The 18,073-nt window shown below is 41.5% G+C and overlaps 1 protein-coding gene across 1 annotated transcript in view; it reads right to left on the bottom strand.

Moving 5' to 3' along the window:
• The window catches only part of SH3GL3 (SH3 domain containing GRB2 like 3, endophilin A3), a 58,414-nt gene that overhangs the window by 2,325 nt on the left and 38,016 nt on the right, over positions 1-18,073 (bottom strand). Inside the window, exons 2-8 of the mRNA XM_055811132.1 lie at positions 14,837-14,905; positions 13,491-13,563; positions 11,852-11,995; positions 10,144-10,277; positions 8,588-8,746; positions 5,660-5,763; positions 4,290-4,417 (exon numbers count right to left, since the gene is read on the bottom strand). Coding sequence (XP_055667107.1) covers positions 4,290-4,417; positions 5,660-5,763; positions 8,588-8,746; positions 10,144-10,277; positions 11,852-11,995; positions 13,491-13,563; positions 14,837-14,905 — 811 coding nt within the window. The remainder of the gene's footprint in view (positions 1-4,289; positions 4,418-5,659; positions 5,764-8,587; positions 8,747-10,143; positions 10,278-11,851; positions 11,996-13,490; positions 13,564-14,836; positions 14,906-18,073) is intronic.

Genomic DNA, 18,073 nt, shown 5'->3' with positions numbered 1-18,073 from the left:
TCTCTAAGGAAACCAGCTGACAACTGTTCTGGCGACCGGTAAACGAGCACAGGTGAAAGCATCTTTTTAATTGCCAATAACGCAAGCGGGGGAAATATCTGGTGTTAAAACTGGGAAGCAGGAATTACTTTTCTATTTTGTATGTTTTATCCTTTCATAAGGATGGAAGGGAGCTTTTGTTTATAACGAGAGAAGAGAGCTGTCAGCAGAGAGATCCCCCTCAGCAAACCTTCCCGCACTGCTCTAACAGTGCTGCACTAGTCCTCAGCCTCTGGAAGGTGCAGGGTAGTGGCACAAGTTTTACAAGCTAAATTACAGCTAGTCTCATACAATGGTACAGGTGAAAGCTTGGTTCTGGACATATTTTTGCTGAAACAGTCCAAGCAGAAAAAAAAAAAAAAAAAAAAAAAGATGGCAAGCCACAGTTTCCCAGCAAAAATGGACTGATTGTGTTCAAGAATAGCCGAGTTATTTTCAGTCTTTGCCAAGGTAGAACTGGTACCAGCTCACTGGAACTGTCAACAGCAGAAGGCGGCGCTCTGAATAACTGACAAAGTTCCTTGCTGTCACCAGCTGCTCCAGTGGGGCTAATTTATTATTGCAAGGCAGCTCGCCTCTGACAGTAAGGTACCTGATATGAGATGGATCACATTTGGTTCGTTTCAAGCTCCGAAGAACTGAAAAGACATGTCTGGCAGCCTAGAAAGATTTTTAAATAATGATCCCTGCCAGTACAACCGGTTTCACTCCAGGCTGTAGGATCAGTCAAAGTCTTCATTAGAGTCAGGCAGCTGCTGCTACTGTGTAATCCAATGAGACAAAGCTTCCCTGACAAAGGCAATGGGGCAGGGCCGCCTGACAGGCTGCAACACACACTGCCTAACGTCACGAATCGGTGACATGATTCCAGCCTTTCCCTCTCTATTCAATACTTCCACATCTTGTCCCGTTGCAGGTATTCAAGCTAAAGAAATTGCACTCTTTCTGCAAACAGGGCTTATGTTAATTTGCAACACCATGCACACCCTCTGAATTTCGCCAGTTGCGGAGTTAAACTGCCACACTTCACTGTCACATTCAAAGATGATTTGTCATTAATCTCTGGACCACTCCAACCTGGACAGCACAGAACCAGGTGAAGCAGGAAGCTGGCTGTGCTTTCTGGAGTGTTACAGGAAGAAACCAGAATGCCATTCAGTGTTGGTTTGGTTTTTGTCTGTTTCCCCCAACAGATGTACCTGCATCTACTCTGCCTTCTATACATGTTGTATACGTATGGTAGCAACATTATACTTTCATAATCACACACTGGAAGCTTGCTAAGATAATTAACCCAAATCTCCCTCACAGCTGAGGTGAGTAAACACTTAGATGCTTATGTTCAATTCCAGCACATGGCAACCAGATCCATTTATTCCGTGTCATAGTCAAAGCTGACAAAAAGAATGAAAGGCATGATGTAATACAGCTTTTAAATAGTTCTGAAATGAGGCAGATGATGCTCGTAGCCACAGCTGATAAATGAGGATAACAATGAATTAGAACAAAAGTACAGATTTTTATCGGTGCTTAATCAAAGCAGCTAAATCTTTCACAATATTAAAATTAGGTTTCTGTGAATCTAACCCTGCAAACGTGTGCAAGTCATTAGTAGTAAATAATCCCCACGTGTTAGGGACTGTACAAAGGAAAAGACTATTTCTGCTCCAAGAAGCTGATACTTAGCTTGAAAAGCTATGCTGAAACACAGGAAAAGCCATTCCAACACTCAGAACCGAGCTGTGGTAGTTGTGCTGGATGTACCACAGCTTGCTTTGAACTGTCCTGTTGATTTCCATGGGTTCGCTGAATACTGAGATACCACTTACCTTGAGTGACAGTATGTGAGAAATCAGAGGTTTACGTTTTGATAGGGTCAATGTGTAAACAGGAGAATTTAGGCATGAAAGTGCTTGTTTGTGCAGAATGAAGAGGTCAGTTTTCTAAACTGAAAAAAGAGTGATCACGTACTATGCCCCCTATCACACGGAGACCTCAAAACATTTAGCAGTTCTGCTTAGAGCCACCTGGTTCACATTTCTAAATCACAGACCATAAACCCAACCTGTTTCATGATCCTGATTTAAACAGGAACAGAAAGGTTTCCCAACATACAACCAGGGCATATTGACCCCACTGCAGCTCCACAGAAATCCACGTGGATAACTTTTGAGTATGAAGAGAGAAGAGAGAAGGAACAATGACTTCACTGATGATTGTACCTGCTGGGGAGGTAAGCACAGCATCCACAGCTTCTCCAGGAGGAAAACAACGTAATACGTGGTCTTTTTGATATCACTAGCAACACTAAGCATAGCAAAGATTATTACATATATCCCATTTTTCTTTTTCTTCTCTTTCAGGTTGTTTTATTTCTTTTCCATTCTGACAGCACTGAGCAAGCGAAACAGTAAGTGAAACCCCATGATTTAGCGATAGGCAAACAGTTGATGCAACAGTCCATGAATGGAATCAATAAGGAAGGAATGAGCCACTTCTGTTCATCTTGGTGACCACTGGTCGTTTATATTTCTGTTCATTCATTGAATTTCAGCTCATTCAAACTGGGATTTTTCTTTAAATAAGTGGGCTGGAGGTAACCTTGAGAAGTCATCTAGTAGCCTGTCTTTGTCCCAAAGACAGGACTGATTACCCTTAAAGGACATCTTGGATCATTCATGGCAATGGTGAACCACTGTAACATGGTTTGAAACTCTGGATTGACACACTAGTTTATACACAAATACTCAACCTGAATCTCCTTTCTCCACTGCACATACAAAGCAGAAAAATGAAAGCCTGTATAACTTGACAGGTAATTGACAGGGGCCTAGAAATCTGACGCTAAATCTTTAATAAAGGTTGCTACGGTTTTGCTACTTTCATCCAGATGTGCTGTGAAAATAACTAGGAAGCTACTGATTACTGCAAACATCCCCAGTGCTTTGAATGAAATGTGTCCTTGTATCACGTGTCTTAGGAACCAGTGGTCTGAACTGAGAGTGTGCAAAGAGGGGATTGTCTCCCTCAATCCCACATTTGACAGCAACACAAAAACTGCTCTCAGCATTCGGGCAGCACGGGGAGCTTCCCTAACACACCCCCAAGTATCTTGAAGCACAAAAGAAACAAATCAAGGAACAGGATCTTGCCGGGTGGATTTTTTGCTGCCAAACTGCTGCAAATCCCTTTCAGTATGGATTGTATAATAGATTCATCTTGTAGCAGAGTGCAAGAAAATTAAAGAGACGTTAGAAGGAGCGTGAAGTTACAGCTCCAGGCTTTCTTCTTTCACCTTTAGTTCTCTCATTTCTCTCCCAGCAATCTTTAAATAGGAATGAGACTGGAGGGAAGAGGAAATTGGAGAGGGGGACAGGGGGAAGCAGCTTCAGAAAAAGATCCTAGACACCATGCCAAGTACAGAAGGGAACCTTTGGCTCAATTCTTCCCCTGTATTTTCCTTACAAATAATGTTTATGGAAAAATTTGGCTTTTTCATTCTCTTTTCTTTGCATAGGCTGGTGTTTTGGGGATTTTTTTATTGGTCTCCTCTCATCGTGCACTGTAGCCATTAAGGAAACAGGGCAAAATAATTTTATCGAGATGAGGAAAAGCCATTTCAATTAACATTGTAACCTGACTAATTATTACCATTCACATAACTTTCAAGGGCTTTCAACGGTTGACTTTTTTTGTGGAATCAGGGCCAAATCAAAGGAAGGGATCCTACTCCCACACCAATAGGTACTTAAGTACTTCAGTTCATAAATGCACCCACTTTGGTGCATACTTTAGGGGACAGTAAAGTAAAATATGTTAAACGCAGAAACTTTACATGGCTAATACTTCAGATCCTCTGCTTGTCATTTATGGTCTCAGACTGTGAAGAGAAATCACCATCTGGAGATATTCCAGACAGTGATCAAACACACCCACCTTAGGCATCTGTCTTTGCAAGAAATCAACTGTTTTCTGCAAATGCCTCTCCCTCTCTCTCCTCCCACCCTCAGTGGCAGCACAGAGAACCTAAAAGGCCAAGCAGAATGCCACACCTAAATTTCAGATGGGCGAGAGACTGTTGAGAGGAACCCTGCTTCACATTCCATTCCCAAATCTAGGAAACAAACTGGAGTCAGATGCACAGATACTGATGCCTCATGGATCCATTGTTCTCACGGTACAAGGAAGACATCAAGGAACAATCCGGCAAAACATCCATAGATGCCTTAATTCTGTGGCCGTAGACTTACCTGATGATTTTATGGAAGAACTATAGGCAATCCCATTGTGCTGCTGATTATCACCAGTTTCCAGAGTTGTAGTTATTACAGGCTTTGGCTTAAATTCACGTTTAGGCCGACTAGATGCTACATTTATTCTGGAACACACAGAAGAGTGGCAAAAAGTTGACCTTGAAGGAAGAAATACTTACAGAGCTTACACTCAGGTTCAGTGCTTTGGTGTTTGAAAGGTGGAGGGAAAAAATCCCCACCTTCTGCTGGTTTTGTTTTTAGGCTTTTGGGGGGAGGCAGGCAGGGCAGGTTTATTCACTAAATGCTGCTCAATTCCTGTGCGGTACTTGAATTTCAGCAAGTCCCTATTTTATTTAATGCTTTGGTCCCGCTGACAGAGGCATAAAGCTTAACAGCCTGAGTTTGAGAAGTGCTGAGCATCCACAGCTGCCACTGAGTTCAGCACAAGTTCCAGTAACGAGCTCTCTGGAAAGCTCAACTGCAAATGACATATGCAGAAACCCAGCCAGGACAGAGGTCCAGGGACTGCAACTCACACGTTGCCTTTTTACTAGAGAAAATGGGAAACAACCGTTTGGTCAGCACAACTGTCTCAGTACCTCTTCCTGTATGTGCATGTGGCCCAGCTGAGACCTCCTTGTCTCACTGGTCCCTCCAGCTGGGATGGTGCAGGGTGCCTACAGACACAGCTACCCCTGTGCTAATACAGCCACCACGTCCACCCTGACCTCAGGAAAGCCTCAAACAGTTCTCTCGACTCCATGACTGTCATGTTAGACTATGCTACGGTGACACTCAAGTCATTTATTTAAGTCTCCTGTTCTCTGCTGGTTCTCTGAGTGACGTATAACAAATTAATCACGGCAGCATTTTTTTTCTTCTATTAGGATAGCACAAAGTACCTGGGCCTTTCATAAGTGCATTACACCACAGCTGTGTCCCTAAGCAGCTAGCCATTTCCCTGCTCTGCCGCAGAATTTTGTTATACCCCTTAACCTCAAAAAAAAAAAAAAAAAAAAGCCACCTTCTCAGCAAAGCCTCCAAACACAACTCAAAGTATGCACGTTTAAATAAACCTGCAAACAAATGGAGGCTATCCTGATGAACCTCCACAGATGTGAATGAGAGATTCTGCACACACTCACAAGCTTTCTGGGCATGTCCTGCATGACATTAAAAGGCTCAAAGCACAGCAAGAAGTTGCCAGGTGGCAACGGTTTAAATCCATGAAGTCCAGTAAGGCACGGAGCGCAGCAAATGTGCATCCGTGAGATGGTGCTACAAGATCTGTTGCCTCCATGACTTTTCACATCCATGAACCTTAGCTGCAAAAGAGGTTCAAAATTTTCTGACAGGTTCAGTCTTACCGGTTTTGCAGCTTGCTCTGCAGATCCTCCAAGATTTCTGTGGATTGTTTATGGTAATCTAGTGCTGCTTCTACAAACACAGCCAACTGGCTAACTTGTTCTACCTGAAATACAGAAGAGGAAAATAGCTGTAAGGAACCTGCAGTACATTCAGCTGAAGGATGAACAAACAGATCATTTAAATCATGGTATCTCAAAAGACCACGATACCTCATGGAGGCTATTGAAAAAGAGCATTACGTGATCCTATCGAAGAAATTGCCAGTTGGAAACTGAACAAAACTGAGGTGTAACTTCTAGTTCACTAACTCAGGGCTGGGTCCTTGAGTCATTTCCTTTCACAATGTGCAAATCCCTTCTGCTTTCAACTTCCAAGCCAGCTGTCTGTCAACACCCCAGCCCAAAACATTTAAAAGGACATGACCCATTAGCAGGTGAAAGTGGGGCTTTTCTGATCAGCAGTGTTGGAAGAAATTACACTGTGACAGCTCTTATGACTCAGACCCATTGGTGTTTATTAGCAATGTTTACAAACTACAGTTCTGAAATTATCTGGACTTACCTCAGTAGATGGCAGCATTTATAAACCAAGAAATGAAACATGATTTATCTGCTTGAATTTAAAAAGTATCAGCCAATCATTCAAAAATACGAACGCTGAGGAAAGGGAGAATGTGAAGGAGAAAGGAAAACAAAAATACTTTTATTCATGAGGTAACAAATAATCTCATTCCCCAAACACAAACTGAAAAGTTCAAGCTGTACTGGGGATGGAGCAGTAACAGATATTTATTTGTCCTTGTCCTTTAAGACAACATTAAGAAGACAGACTGCAAGAAGTCCGACATGTTTCCATTCCATCACAATGTCTTCAGACATTGGATCACAAGAAGATATCGGAGTGAACTTTCTGCAAATGTTTTATGGACCCATGGTAACGTTGTGCTATACTTTGTCTGCTTTTACTCGGTTAAAAAGATTATTGGAAATTCTGCTGGGACTCCAAGAGAGCCCAGCATTGTCACACAGCATTCAGAAATGAAATGCACAGAACCAAATCAACAGCTGATACAATTCCATCACAGTCAGAAGAGAGTAACGTAAACCAGCTGAGGGCAACACACAAAGTGCCTGGGGTTTGGATGGGGTGGTCAGAGAAAGCGGATAGACAAGGACTATCCAAACAAGATGACTGAAAGCCAGGACAGATACAGAGTTGTGGATTTGGAGAAGAGCGACAGAGACTGGGAAACCTGAGGGACTAAAAGCCACTGAGCAAGAGGAGCCTGAGCCTGGCTGAGTGGGAAAGGCAGGAAGATGGATCTGATAAGTAGCGCATGCAGCCGTGTCTATGTGGGAGGTCTGGAACTAGCTACGCAAAATCCTGAGAAAGAAATGTGGATCGGGACTGAGCCTGGGAAAGGCACCTGGCAAGATGGCTCAGAGAACAGAGACTGAAGGGCAAGGAGACCAAGAAAGGGAGCCGTATGGGGAACTGGAGAGGATCGGAAGGAAGCGATTGCAGTTAAGATCTCTGCAAGCCCAGTGAGACAGCCTGGGGTTAGACAACAAGGCTGTAATGAGAAGGTTGGGGAGGACAGACTAGGTCAGCATGGAAAATGGGAGGGAAGAAGCACACAGTTTTCTTTACACAGAAAGAACAGAAAGTGGGTAGGGAAAAAACCTCAAAGGGACATCCTTCCCTTCCCAAAGAAGAATTAGTTACGTTAGACAGTATAACTCATCAGTTCCCTAGCGGCTCAGCTAAACCATTTTAACGCATGAACTGTTTTATCCTCAGTTTGATGCTCTGACTAACAATAAACACCATTTGAAACATTTCTCAGCTGCTTAGGCAAGGCCACATTATAAACCACGCACTACAACCAGACAACTGGCAGAGCCTACAATGGAACAGTGTGCTGAAATTGTTGATGGGGTATTTTACATTTTTGGTTGCCCTCAAATAACTTGCACTGGTAAAACAGCAAGAGGCTTACTGACTTACACACTGCTGTAACAAATGTGTTCCACTCACAAACAGTTTAGGAGCTACAGGCTAGTTTATAACTGGCCATTGCGTGGGTGTGCATAGAGGAAGAAGTTGTTCGCAATTGAATATTCCCACTTAACAGCTCCTCTTTGTTGCAGTTTGCTCACAGAAGACAGCAGACTTCTTACTTTCCGAGTGTTTTCTGTGATGCTGTATCTACATAAGAGAAGGCTTTGGAATAGGCCAAACAGGTCCAGTTCCCTTGTCTACAGCTCCATGTTTACATGGCAGAAAGCACGCCCTGCTGTTCCTCTGTGCGGAGGCAGAAGAGACTATTATCCTGAATGACCACAGCTGCTCCTTATTTAAATGTAATTTCACAATGGACTTGGACTCTGAGCCAAAGTCCAGGTACCTGAGCCCAAGCCACAAATAAACTCTACGGAATAATTTTCAAAGTCAAATACTAATAATAATGATTTTCAGAGGTAAAATCATTCAGAGATTTCAAATCAGCAGCAAAGTTTTGGCGATAAGCGAACTACAATTCAGAAAGCGCAGGGTACATACCCTTGCTCATAGCTTCAGCAGCAGGTCTATGACTATGTCAGTCTCCCAACCTTCACCTCCCACGGATCAGGCTGCATTCTACTCTCAGATAGTTCATTGCTCATAGATCAAAAAAACTACTTAAGACCTCTGTGACAATCTCATCTGAGCCACCGTATCTGCAGAAGAAATTCCTGGATTCTTGAGTTCTCCCACTTACTGCTGTGCATTACGTCCTTCTCTGACAGGAGATGAAAAGAGGGAAGAGGCACACTTTGGGCTTTCAGACCTTACCTCCTATGAAGGATGGGACAAGCTTTATCCAGTCCCACAAACACTGCCCTCCTGGGTGTACTGCAGCAAACAAAAACGCAGGACAGACTTACATCATTTTCTAAGAAATTGAACATGCTTCTTTCAGCCAGTTCCTTTGACTCTTCAAATTTTTCTACTGCTTGTTTAACTTCTTCATCTGGTATCTTTCCAAAACGTTTCTTTTTATAATCATAATCCAAACGGCGTCCTTCTAGTTTCTTCAGATGATGCTAAACAAGACAGAACATTTATGAGAAGGTCCAAATGGGACATGCCCAAACGCACACAGTGTGATTTAAGGAAATTTCAGTTATGGATGCAAACATATGCAGCATCAAAGAAATACAAGGCTGAGAAATTATCCAGGTCATCCCTTTGATCTAGGTCAGCATTAGGTCAGGCTAGAACTGTATACATGAATGAAATTTTAAATAAGCAGCCATTTGCTAACACTTGGGCAATCCGTTATCTTGATTTGCTAAACTTGGGCATCTCACTCATGGACTTCACTAAATGTATGATACCTGTGATTCCCTATATGAGGAGAAAGATCCGATATAAGTATATGTGAGTCTCCTTATTCAATGTTTAATTCAGATTTACCTCTTGAATTATTCGCAGCATGACAGCTAAAAGTCAAAGAGTTATTTTCCCTTCTGATTACATAAGCAGTGGTCTAACAAATCTTGTATTCTTGCTTGCTTTCTTAGTTGTCAACTTGACACTTCTATCTGATACAACTACACAAGCTTTTCTGTTGCCAAAAATCACGGGACTGACAGACTTAAAGAATGGACTCAAAGTGACAATACAAAATGCTCACTAAAGCTAACGTCAAACACTTTCTTTTCATCAGTTCAGAAGAACTATAACAAAACCCAGTTATCTATATAGGAGACAGCTACAGACATCAAGACATTATTACCATCTTTTTCTATGCTTTCCACATCCATTTATGTGTAAACAAATAAAATAACTTTCATTTCTGCATTTCATCGGGGTTTTAACTTGCTTATTACCCACGTCTATTGGAATTAACAGACTCAAACAAAGACTGCCTGGCTTTCTTTGAGCTGTCACATTGTAAACAAAAGCACTGAAAAACTCAATTCTAAAAGGTTAAAAACGTGTTCCTCCACTTCCTGTATTTTTCCTACAGCAGTATATGGCACTTCAACATTTTATGGCACTTTTCAAATCATTCTGTGATTGCCCTGAATAGCTTTTTTCAACAGTTATATTCATCCTCCAGTACAAACAGCTTTAGGCTGACAGAAAGGGCAAGATAGGATAATCAGTTGCAGTAACTCACAGCCCACTCGCATGTTCACAAGAATTAATAAAAATGTCAGTTAAAATATAATAGCAGAAAAATAAAGAATATAATTTTTTTCACTATCCTTCTTGTACTGAATGTACAAGCAATACAGCAAGCTTAGTAATTTGTACAAGTGAGAAATAGCCAGGTATTGAGTTTAAGCAGATTTCATCACCGTTTTGCTAGAGACACAAACTTAAACGCAGTGGAATGTATTTACTTTATTATTTTCAAGAAAAATAACTCAGGGAAGTAGAGTTTGACTGACTCAGATTATTGATAAGTGAAGCTTTACCCTGGAAAACTTACCCCAATCTCTTTTAAATCTTTGTCCTGCAATAACTGTAGAGGATCAATAAAATTTTGTTTGACATTAATATCAAGAGAGTCCTTCACCTCTGCCATTTGCTTCATGCTCTCACCAGCATCCAGTAGTGCAAGGCCTATGGTAAAGAACAGGCTACTTATATCTCAATACATGTAAAACCAGAAAAATTGTCCTATGAGACAGCTATTTCAAATAGGTATCTATTTATCTGTTGCAGGCCCTCAAAGAGTAAAAAAAAATAATGCAACCTATGTACTTGCTTGTCCCTACAGAAAATTAGAAATGGAAAATTCTTGTTCCAAAGTATACTTTTTTTTTCCTGAAGGGCATCAGGGAAAAAAAATAATACTCTTTTCCCTACTTAATTTGCCTAGGTTACAAACCTCCTCCATTTTGAGAACTGCAAACCAAGCTGGTTAATTTGTACGTTAGTGATATTAGGAAATACACAAAAAGTGAGTAACTTTTTAATCACAAAATTGTGTTTTACAGCTTTCTCATATACTACATGCTTTTTTCCCCAGACCTCATTTTGGTGAAAATTTTTGCTACCTTTTTAAAACCACCTATTTAACATAGTTCTATATTTTATTAAGCATGTAAGTATCAGCAGGCAGCACAGTGTTTGAAATATTCTTTCCCCTTTCCTAGTTTTATTTAGCATCCCTGTTGCTTTTGCAAAAACACAAAAACATGCAGCTCACAGAAAAGTTGTGCCACTTCACCTTTTGTGAGGAAAATACAAGAGTCTCTGGTTATCAGCAGCATCCTTCCTATGCAGCACCTACATGGACTTGAGTGTGAGGTCCCTACACCTACACAGCTGTTACTATTTCAAGACAACCACTGTGTAAAAACGCAGATACTACAAACAGTACATAACAAAGCCAGCCAAGTCTGTATTGGCTTCTGCACAGTCCCAGCCCACACAACTCTCTCCTAGCCCTATTTGCCTCTCTTTCCCCAGTCCAGGATTCTCCTTTTCTTATGTATTTGTCCCAGGTTCTCTTTTAACCCCAGCCATCTCAAAAAGCACCCACTGAGTAGCTCTGTGACAACACTTCAGATTCATTCCAGTCAAGCCCACAGAGTATGCATCCTTAGAAAGCAAGGACTCTATCAAGATTTTGGCTGTGAAGTACCAGCATATATTGAGAGGAAATAGGTAAGATTTTATTTACCAAAGAATTGTAGCATGGCCGAGCTAACGTTAATTTTCATGAAAACAAGAAAATGCATATTTAACATGCACTGCTCTAAAGCACAGAAATACCAGAATGTTATTTAAAAAAAAAAAAAAAAATCACCCAAAGAAAGTTACTGTTTATTTTTTTCTATGAGAAAATTTTCTCTTGGTTTACTTCTCAAATATAGGGTAAACATTTTTATGTAAAGGTTAAAAGAAATACATTGCATCTAAGAATAACCCTAAATTATTTAGGTTTGGCAACTTAGAAACTAAATATGAATCATCAGACAGCACCAGTAACAGTGTTATCAAATCCACCTGCAATAGAGGTGGACAAATATGCAGAAGTATCATGTTTCATTAATTATCTCAATCACCCCTGATCACTGTACCTAACTTCCCATCTTACCTGCAGTAGCTATTTACATCAGTTACCTCACTGAGTAATATTCTGCAAAGAACTATGCTGAAATATTCACAGAAGAGATACACAAACTCACCAAACATAGAATCATCGCCAAGCTCTCTGCCATACCGTATCATGCAGTCTCCTAGAAGTCCCTCTGTCTGGGGATAGCCTGTGGTTTTAACTTGTCCTCTGATCTTTGACATAGTGTTCAGCATTCCCAGTTTGGCTCTGTATGCTAAGGAAGACATAAAAAAAAGAAGAAAAAAAGTTGTAAAAGCACTTTTAAAACTAATATATTTAAAGCAATAAATCATTTAACAAGGAATGTCACAAAGTAAGTCACTAAGCTGGTCTGTTAGATCCGTAAGTTTTTTGTCAGTACTTCCTAGTCAGAAGCTGAAGTAAGATTCCATTCAACAATATGGGTCATATGAAACTGGTTTTTATTCCCAACTGAATAAGCATCACTTCTCCAGACAGATACATAGCGGCCATGGGAGGGCTTGTCATCTTCTGTGTATATTCACCGACGCTCACATTCCTTTTCCTATTTCTGCGTGTGAACTCCTTGATTAGAAGTACTAGCAGAAAGCAAACGTGGAATAGATACAAGCACAGCCAAAGCCAGTTTCATGCTCTCCCTCCCTCTCATGCTTTTGAGAACTTTGCATAACCTATCCCTGCTCCCCTCTTTTTCTTTTCATTCCAGTATCAAGACAGTAGACATGTATTCTGCAGAACGGCCTGGTACATACAAATTAACCTACTGTTATCTTGCATGTATCATAACAAAAACATGCATTTTTTCTCAGCGTTTTTCCGATCTACTCCTTACTATTATCACTCAACAGCTTCTTCAACACAGTAGCAGCCGTGGGCAGGGCATTCCTGAGGAATGTGGACCATGGTTACTAGATTCATCTTGAACATGCTGGCTGGGCCTTGGCAAAGCACCGAATCCTACTATCCTTATGTAGATATAACCCATTAAACTTCTTCAGGGACGTGCATCTCATACGGTACTCACAAGAGACTGCTAACTGAAGTCACTGGTGTAGCCGACTAAACAGGAATTCAGTCAGACAGTTCTCAAAAAATGAAGGTTCTTCCAACAGCTGGTTGGACAGTGAAGCAAGGTCGTAACAGATACATTTTGTGATTGACTACAAATGTAAACGTGTCTCCTTTCCTGTTTCTTAAAACAACATTTGAAAAACCTCTATTAACGGATGATCCAAAAATCCACTGAGACCTAGCGCTGTCCAGAATATACGAAACTTCATTCAAATACCGGGTAAGCAAGTAACAGCCATGGGGTACACAACAACACAAGTGTACCCATGGGGTATACAACCACCAGTACCTCCGACGGCAGCAGCCTGTGAGTTAAATTCAGTGGCTTTTTATATCTCTGCTAAAAAACCAATACATGTTGGCATTCTCTTCACTTCACATCCCATTTCAGGAAATCCAGCACCACAGGCCCAAGCTGTCCAAGACATGCATGCACAATCTACACACGCCCAGGTGCACTCCGCTGCAAGTTGAATGCATCTCAGATCACACTGCACATAAACTTCACAGCTGTTCGTTGCACATAAAGGTAAAGTTCTCTAGAACACCCGGAAGCCTCACAATGATGACCTAATTAGCTTTTCTTTACCCAAGATGAATTTCCAAGTAAAAAAACAATGTTCAGCAAAATCCAACACCTATTGCTCCTATCCTACCTGGATTTGGCTGAAGATACTCTGTGGATTTGGACAGAAGCTCCGTTACAGCTTTATTAGTAACATCAATTTTCTGAAAAAGAAAGGCAACACAGTTACCAAAAAGCAAATCTATTACTAGAAAGTTTATAATTTAATTATAGACAGAACATACTATTCTAGATGATGATGAAATTTTATTTAAAATAAAGCAAATATTGTAGCTTAAAATAAATACCCATGTCATAGTCATGACAGGATTTTACCAAAAGCATATTAATTGGCAGGTAGTACTGGGAAGGAGTGAAGGTATGTATCAAAATGTGGGCTTGCCTTTCCAGCCTATCACTCTCTGACTACAACTAATACACTCTAGACTACAATCTTCTTGCCAGCCCAACTGTTGTCACCAAGACTGCTTTTCTCCACAGGTGAAAAAGACTGAACATATGCCGCACAATCTTGGGGTCAGGGCCATTTAGAATAGCAGTTTGCACTGTCTTCCCATTTAATAGTTTCCAAAATGCTATAAAAGTCACATTTCTGATTTGTTTCCCCTCTCCTCCCTTAGGGTCTGCACATTATTTTCCCCCTTATAATGCAGAGAAAGGAAATAATTATCTGTAGCCAAAGAAACTGAAACGTAGAAACCTGTTTAGAGCATAAATTCAGAAGTACGTGTTGGAAAAAAACAACTCCTACAAGAATTTTTTCCTCTGTCTGCCAACAATAAAAGCTGTGACCTAGGTCTACTATGAACATTAAAAAACACACAGAGACATGGGCAATAAAAAAAAAGCACATAAAAGCTGAAAAAGAGAAACTGACAGTAACGTTGCTTAATTTGTAACACAACTAACAAGTGGATGGCAAACATCTCAATTTCCCCAACAATTCACGTACATTTCTGAGCATGGATTTAAACCAAGAAATATAATCCTCTATCAAGAGAAAATTTGACCCTAGTAATTAAGATTTTTATCATGAATAATATCGGATGTGAAGGCTTCGTGATATTTACAAAGGCTCACTAAACACTGGAGACTTCCCTCTTTAATCTCCCACACAGACAGAGAAGAAAGGTCCCTCCTGGTGCTCTGCACCATTCTTGGAGGAGATTCTCTTCACTCTCAAAAGGTGTCAGTCGAACCTGCTTCCTCTGCTTACACAGCCTCTGCAGATGTCCCTCCCCCCCTGGCTGAGCTGACAAGGCTCAAGGACAAATCTGCACTTACACATTTCTGTTTGGAAGCACATGGTGGGGTTTCCCCCCAGGTAAATCTACAATACCATCCTAACACTTGGAATATGAAACATTTTTGATTCTGCAATAGCTTAATATTGAAAAACGCGTTAACTTTCCTTACCCTTTCCATCTCTTGAAATTCTTCATCTAACTTTGTTCCTTCTGCTCCACTTATTTTTTCACTGAACAACTGTAAAAAGATAAACAAAAAAAAAAATATTCAATTACAAAATATATATCTCAGAGTTACGCAGATTCAGTCCAGATTAGAAAATATGCAGCGACTGTTTGAGGCAACTGTACAAGAGAAGAGTGACCTTAGTCTTGGAAATGAAGCACTGATTTCAAGAGACAAAGATACCCGATATGAATTTATAACAGGCAAACAAAAAAATCACCTACGCTGCAGATTTCAGGCATAGGGACAAGAATCTGACTGCAGGTAAGCCTAGAGTAACATTTTCAAGTATCTCTCTCCAGCTCTGTACTTCTGCGTACGTTCTGGTCGTGTGTACCATTAGGTTCAGGGACACAGCTCCCATTCCTGCTGCTGGGGGTTGTGTGCAGTTCTATGGAAGGAACAGACTCATGAAAAATGCTGCACTGTGACCCACCTGTGTGACTGAGCATCTTTATGATGCTGAAAACAAAAATGCCATGCATTCTTCAAAAACTCAAAGCACCCGTTTTAAATAGAGAATTTTAGTGAACCTTTTTAAGACGGCTGAAATATTATCCAACTCCTGTGTAAAAACTCCAGGATGTCAGACAGGAGTTTGGTCCTCACTGAGTAAACTTGGCTAGGGATAAGCACTCAAGCAGAACTCAGCTATCTGCTTCTTGCAGTGTGTGAAAAGCAAGCCAGATCCTCACCTGGTGTGAAACAGCCTTGAAAGCATCACTCCACTATGACAGATGTGGTTTAACACATATTCAACAAACATTAATTCCTAGGATAACTCCTGTAAAAATAACTACACATTTCTCTGTTTTAATTGACTTTTACCAATGAATCTGTAACAGTGTAATGTAAAATCCAGGCCTAGCTCACTCACTGCTGGCGTTCCCCAAACCTGCCCCCAATAAAGCGTGTTGTTCGTCCTCAGTACCTTCAAAAGGGAATTCATCTCACTGAATTAAAAAAGCCTTGGGGACCTGCATAATCTGAAAACGGGTCACGTCTCTTTGTAGTGCAATGGCTCCCTCTTCCCCGTCACAGCCTGCCCTGCACAGGTGTGGAGGGGGCACGCTGCCTTGCCAAAAACCAGCGATGAGCTGATGAAGCAGAGCTGGGAGCTCAGTGGCAGCTGACCTTGCATCAATATCACTACTACCACACAGCCAAAAGAACAGACCTGCTTAGGGGAAAATGTGAGTTCAAAGAGAGCTGTACTGCTTATTATTTCTATTGGCTCTACAGTAGGATTTACATTCTTTATGCTTAATATATGCCAAGCAGACCACAAACTTGTCAAGATTCTCTCTCTTCCAAAGCACTGGCAGAACAAGCACAAAAGCAGATAAAACAGAGATGAAGAAGCCCAAGTACCAGTGAGTTCCTGCAGGTCATCATCTTGCTGCTGTAAGACATCACAGCAGAGAAGCAACCTGAGGCCACACACGAAGCGGGACAGTGCCCAGGTCTCTGCAGGGAGAAAGGTGCATGAAAAGGCTGCACGAAAAGCAGCCTGTCAGAAATTGTGCAGCTTCTTTGTGCTGGCTGTTTCTATCTCCTTTCTGTGCAATGTTAATTCCTAAAATAATCAGTGCCATTTTCCAGTGCCTTACACATGTTTTCTTTCTCCAGCAGGCAATGAACAGATCTGTGGTTTCCTGAAACCTCTCATGGTGATCCCTTTTCAAAGGCTGAGTGCAGTGGGGGAATTATCCTTCCCAGGCTGAAGCTGCAAAAACCACATTCAGTAGCAATCCATAGCTGTCTCATTACAAATAATCCATTTGTATGTTGGCAAAGAATAAATGCACTGAAATAACATGACTGCTCAACTGTGAAAGCATAATTAATAATTACTGCACCAAATGACTAAAATAATGAAACGCCCTGCACTTGGAGAGAACAGATCTGAATGTTATAACAAGAAGCAAAAGTGGATGAGCAGAAACTACGGACACTAACAGTAATGCCAGACAGAAAGAAACCCCAAACAAACAAGTCCACTGGCTCACTGGAAAGCCAACAAAGATAGTCTGAAAAAATGCGATTTCTCATCAGCTGCACTGGAAGTTGGTATGTTTTCAGTAAATGTCTTTGGGCATATGCTATTTATCCCTGGCTTACTGATGACCGTACATGGTCACACACACTTTCCTTGAATAATAGTCTCAAACTTTGGCTTCCTGTGTCGTGGCTGTGTTTGCCAGGATTGCAGCTGCCGATCCAAGGGTTTGTGCTTGGCTGGTGCATCTGTGCTCCCAGTGCAGACAGGCACGCGCCGCAGCGCCGGGCTGCAGCCTGCTCGCCCTCTTTGCACATCTGCTCAAATGCTGCCACCCATGTTTAGTTTTGGTTTCTCTTCTGAAACGTTGCAAAACTCATCACTGTGTTTTGAATGGATAAAATCTGATGCCACTCACAGAAGGAGAAAATATCTGTGGCAACACCGAGTCACTCCTTGCATGGGGATCACTGGACTTGCTGAAGTACATGCTTTCCTTACTCCCTGCTAAGTTAGATCCCAAAAGTCACAGAACGACTGAGACTGCACCAGCTTTCAGAAAGATAGAGATATTCTGCATCTACAATTTGCAGAGGAGAATGGAGTAATTTAATTAACGACTTGGATGATGGGATAGAATACCTCTCAGAGTCTAGAAGAGACCAGCGTGGGAGGGAGTAATTGATACACAGGATGGTGAGGCTGCTCTCATAAAAGCCTTCACAGGCTGGAAAAAAATGGGCTGACCAGAACTTCATGAAGCTCAAATGCAGCTGCCCTACGCTTGCAATGGAATGTCCCCATGCAACAGTACAGGCTGGAGGACAACAGGCTGTGAAACAGCTCTGCAGAGTAGCACCTGTTGTAAGGTGGTTGGAAAAAAACCCCAGCTTATCTGGAACTTAAGTCAGAAGCATGCCCTTGAGGTAAAGAAAGCCAACCCCACACTGGGCTTTATTAGCAACATCACAGACAGCAGGTCCAGGGAAGTGGTAATTTCCCTCTATTTAGCACCTGTGAGACCAGATCTGCAGTACGCATCCAGTTTGGCCTCCCCAGTACAAGACACCGACGTCCTGGGTGAGTCTGGTGGCGGACCACTGATATGAGCTGGGGACTGGAGCACATGGCATACAAACAGAGCACTGAGTTTGTTTGTTCAGCATTTTGAAGAGGTTAAG

Source organism: Falco peregrinus, chromosome 1 (genome assembly GCF_023634155.1).
Source record: "Falco peregrinus isolate bFalPer1 chromosome 1, bFalPer1.pri, whole genome shotgun sequence".
Taxonomy (NCBI): Eukaryota; Metazoa; Chordata; class Aves; order Falconiformes; family Falconidae; genus Falco; species Falco peregrinus.
This window is presented reverse-complemented; position numbering and strand designations above follow the sequence as displayed.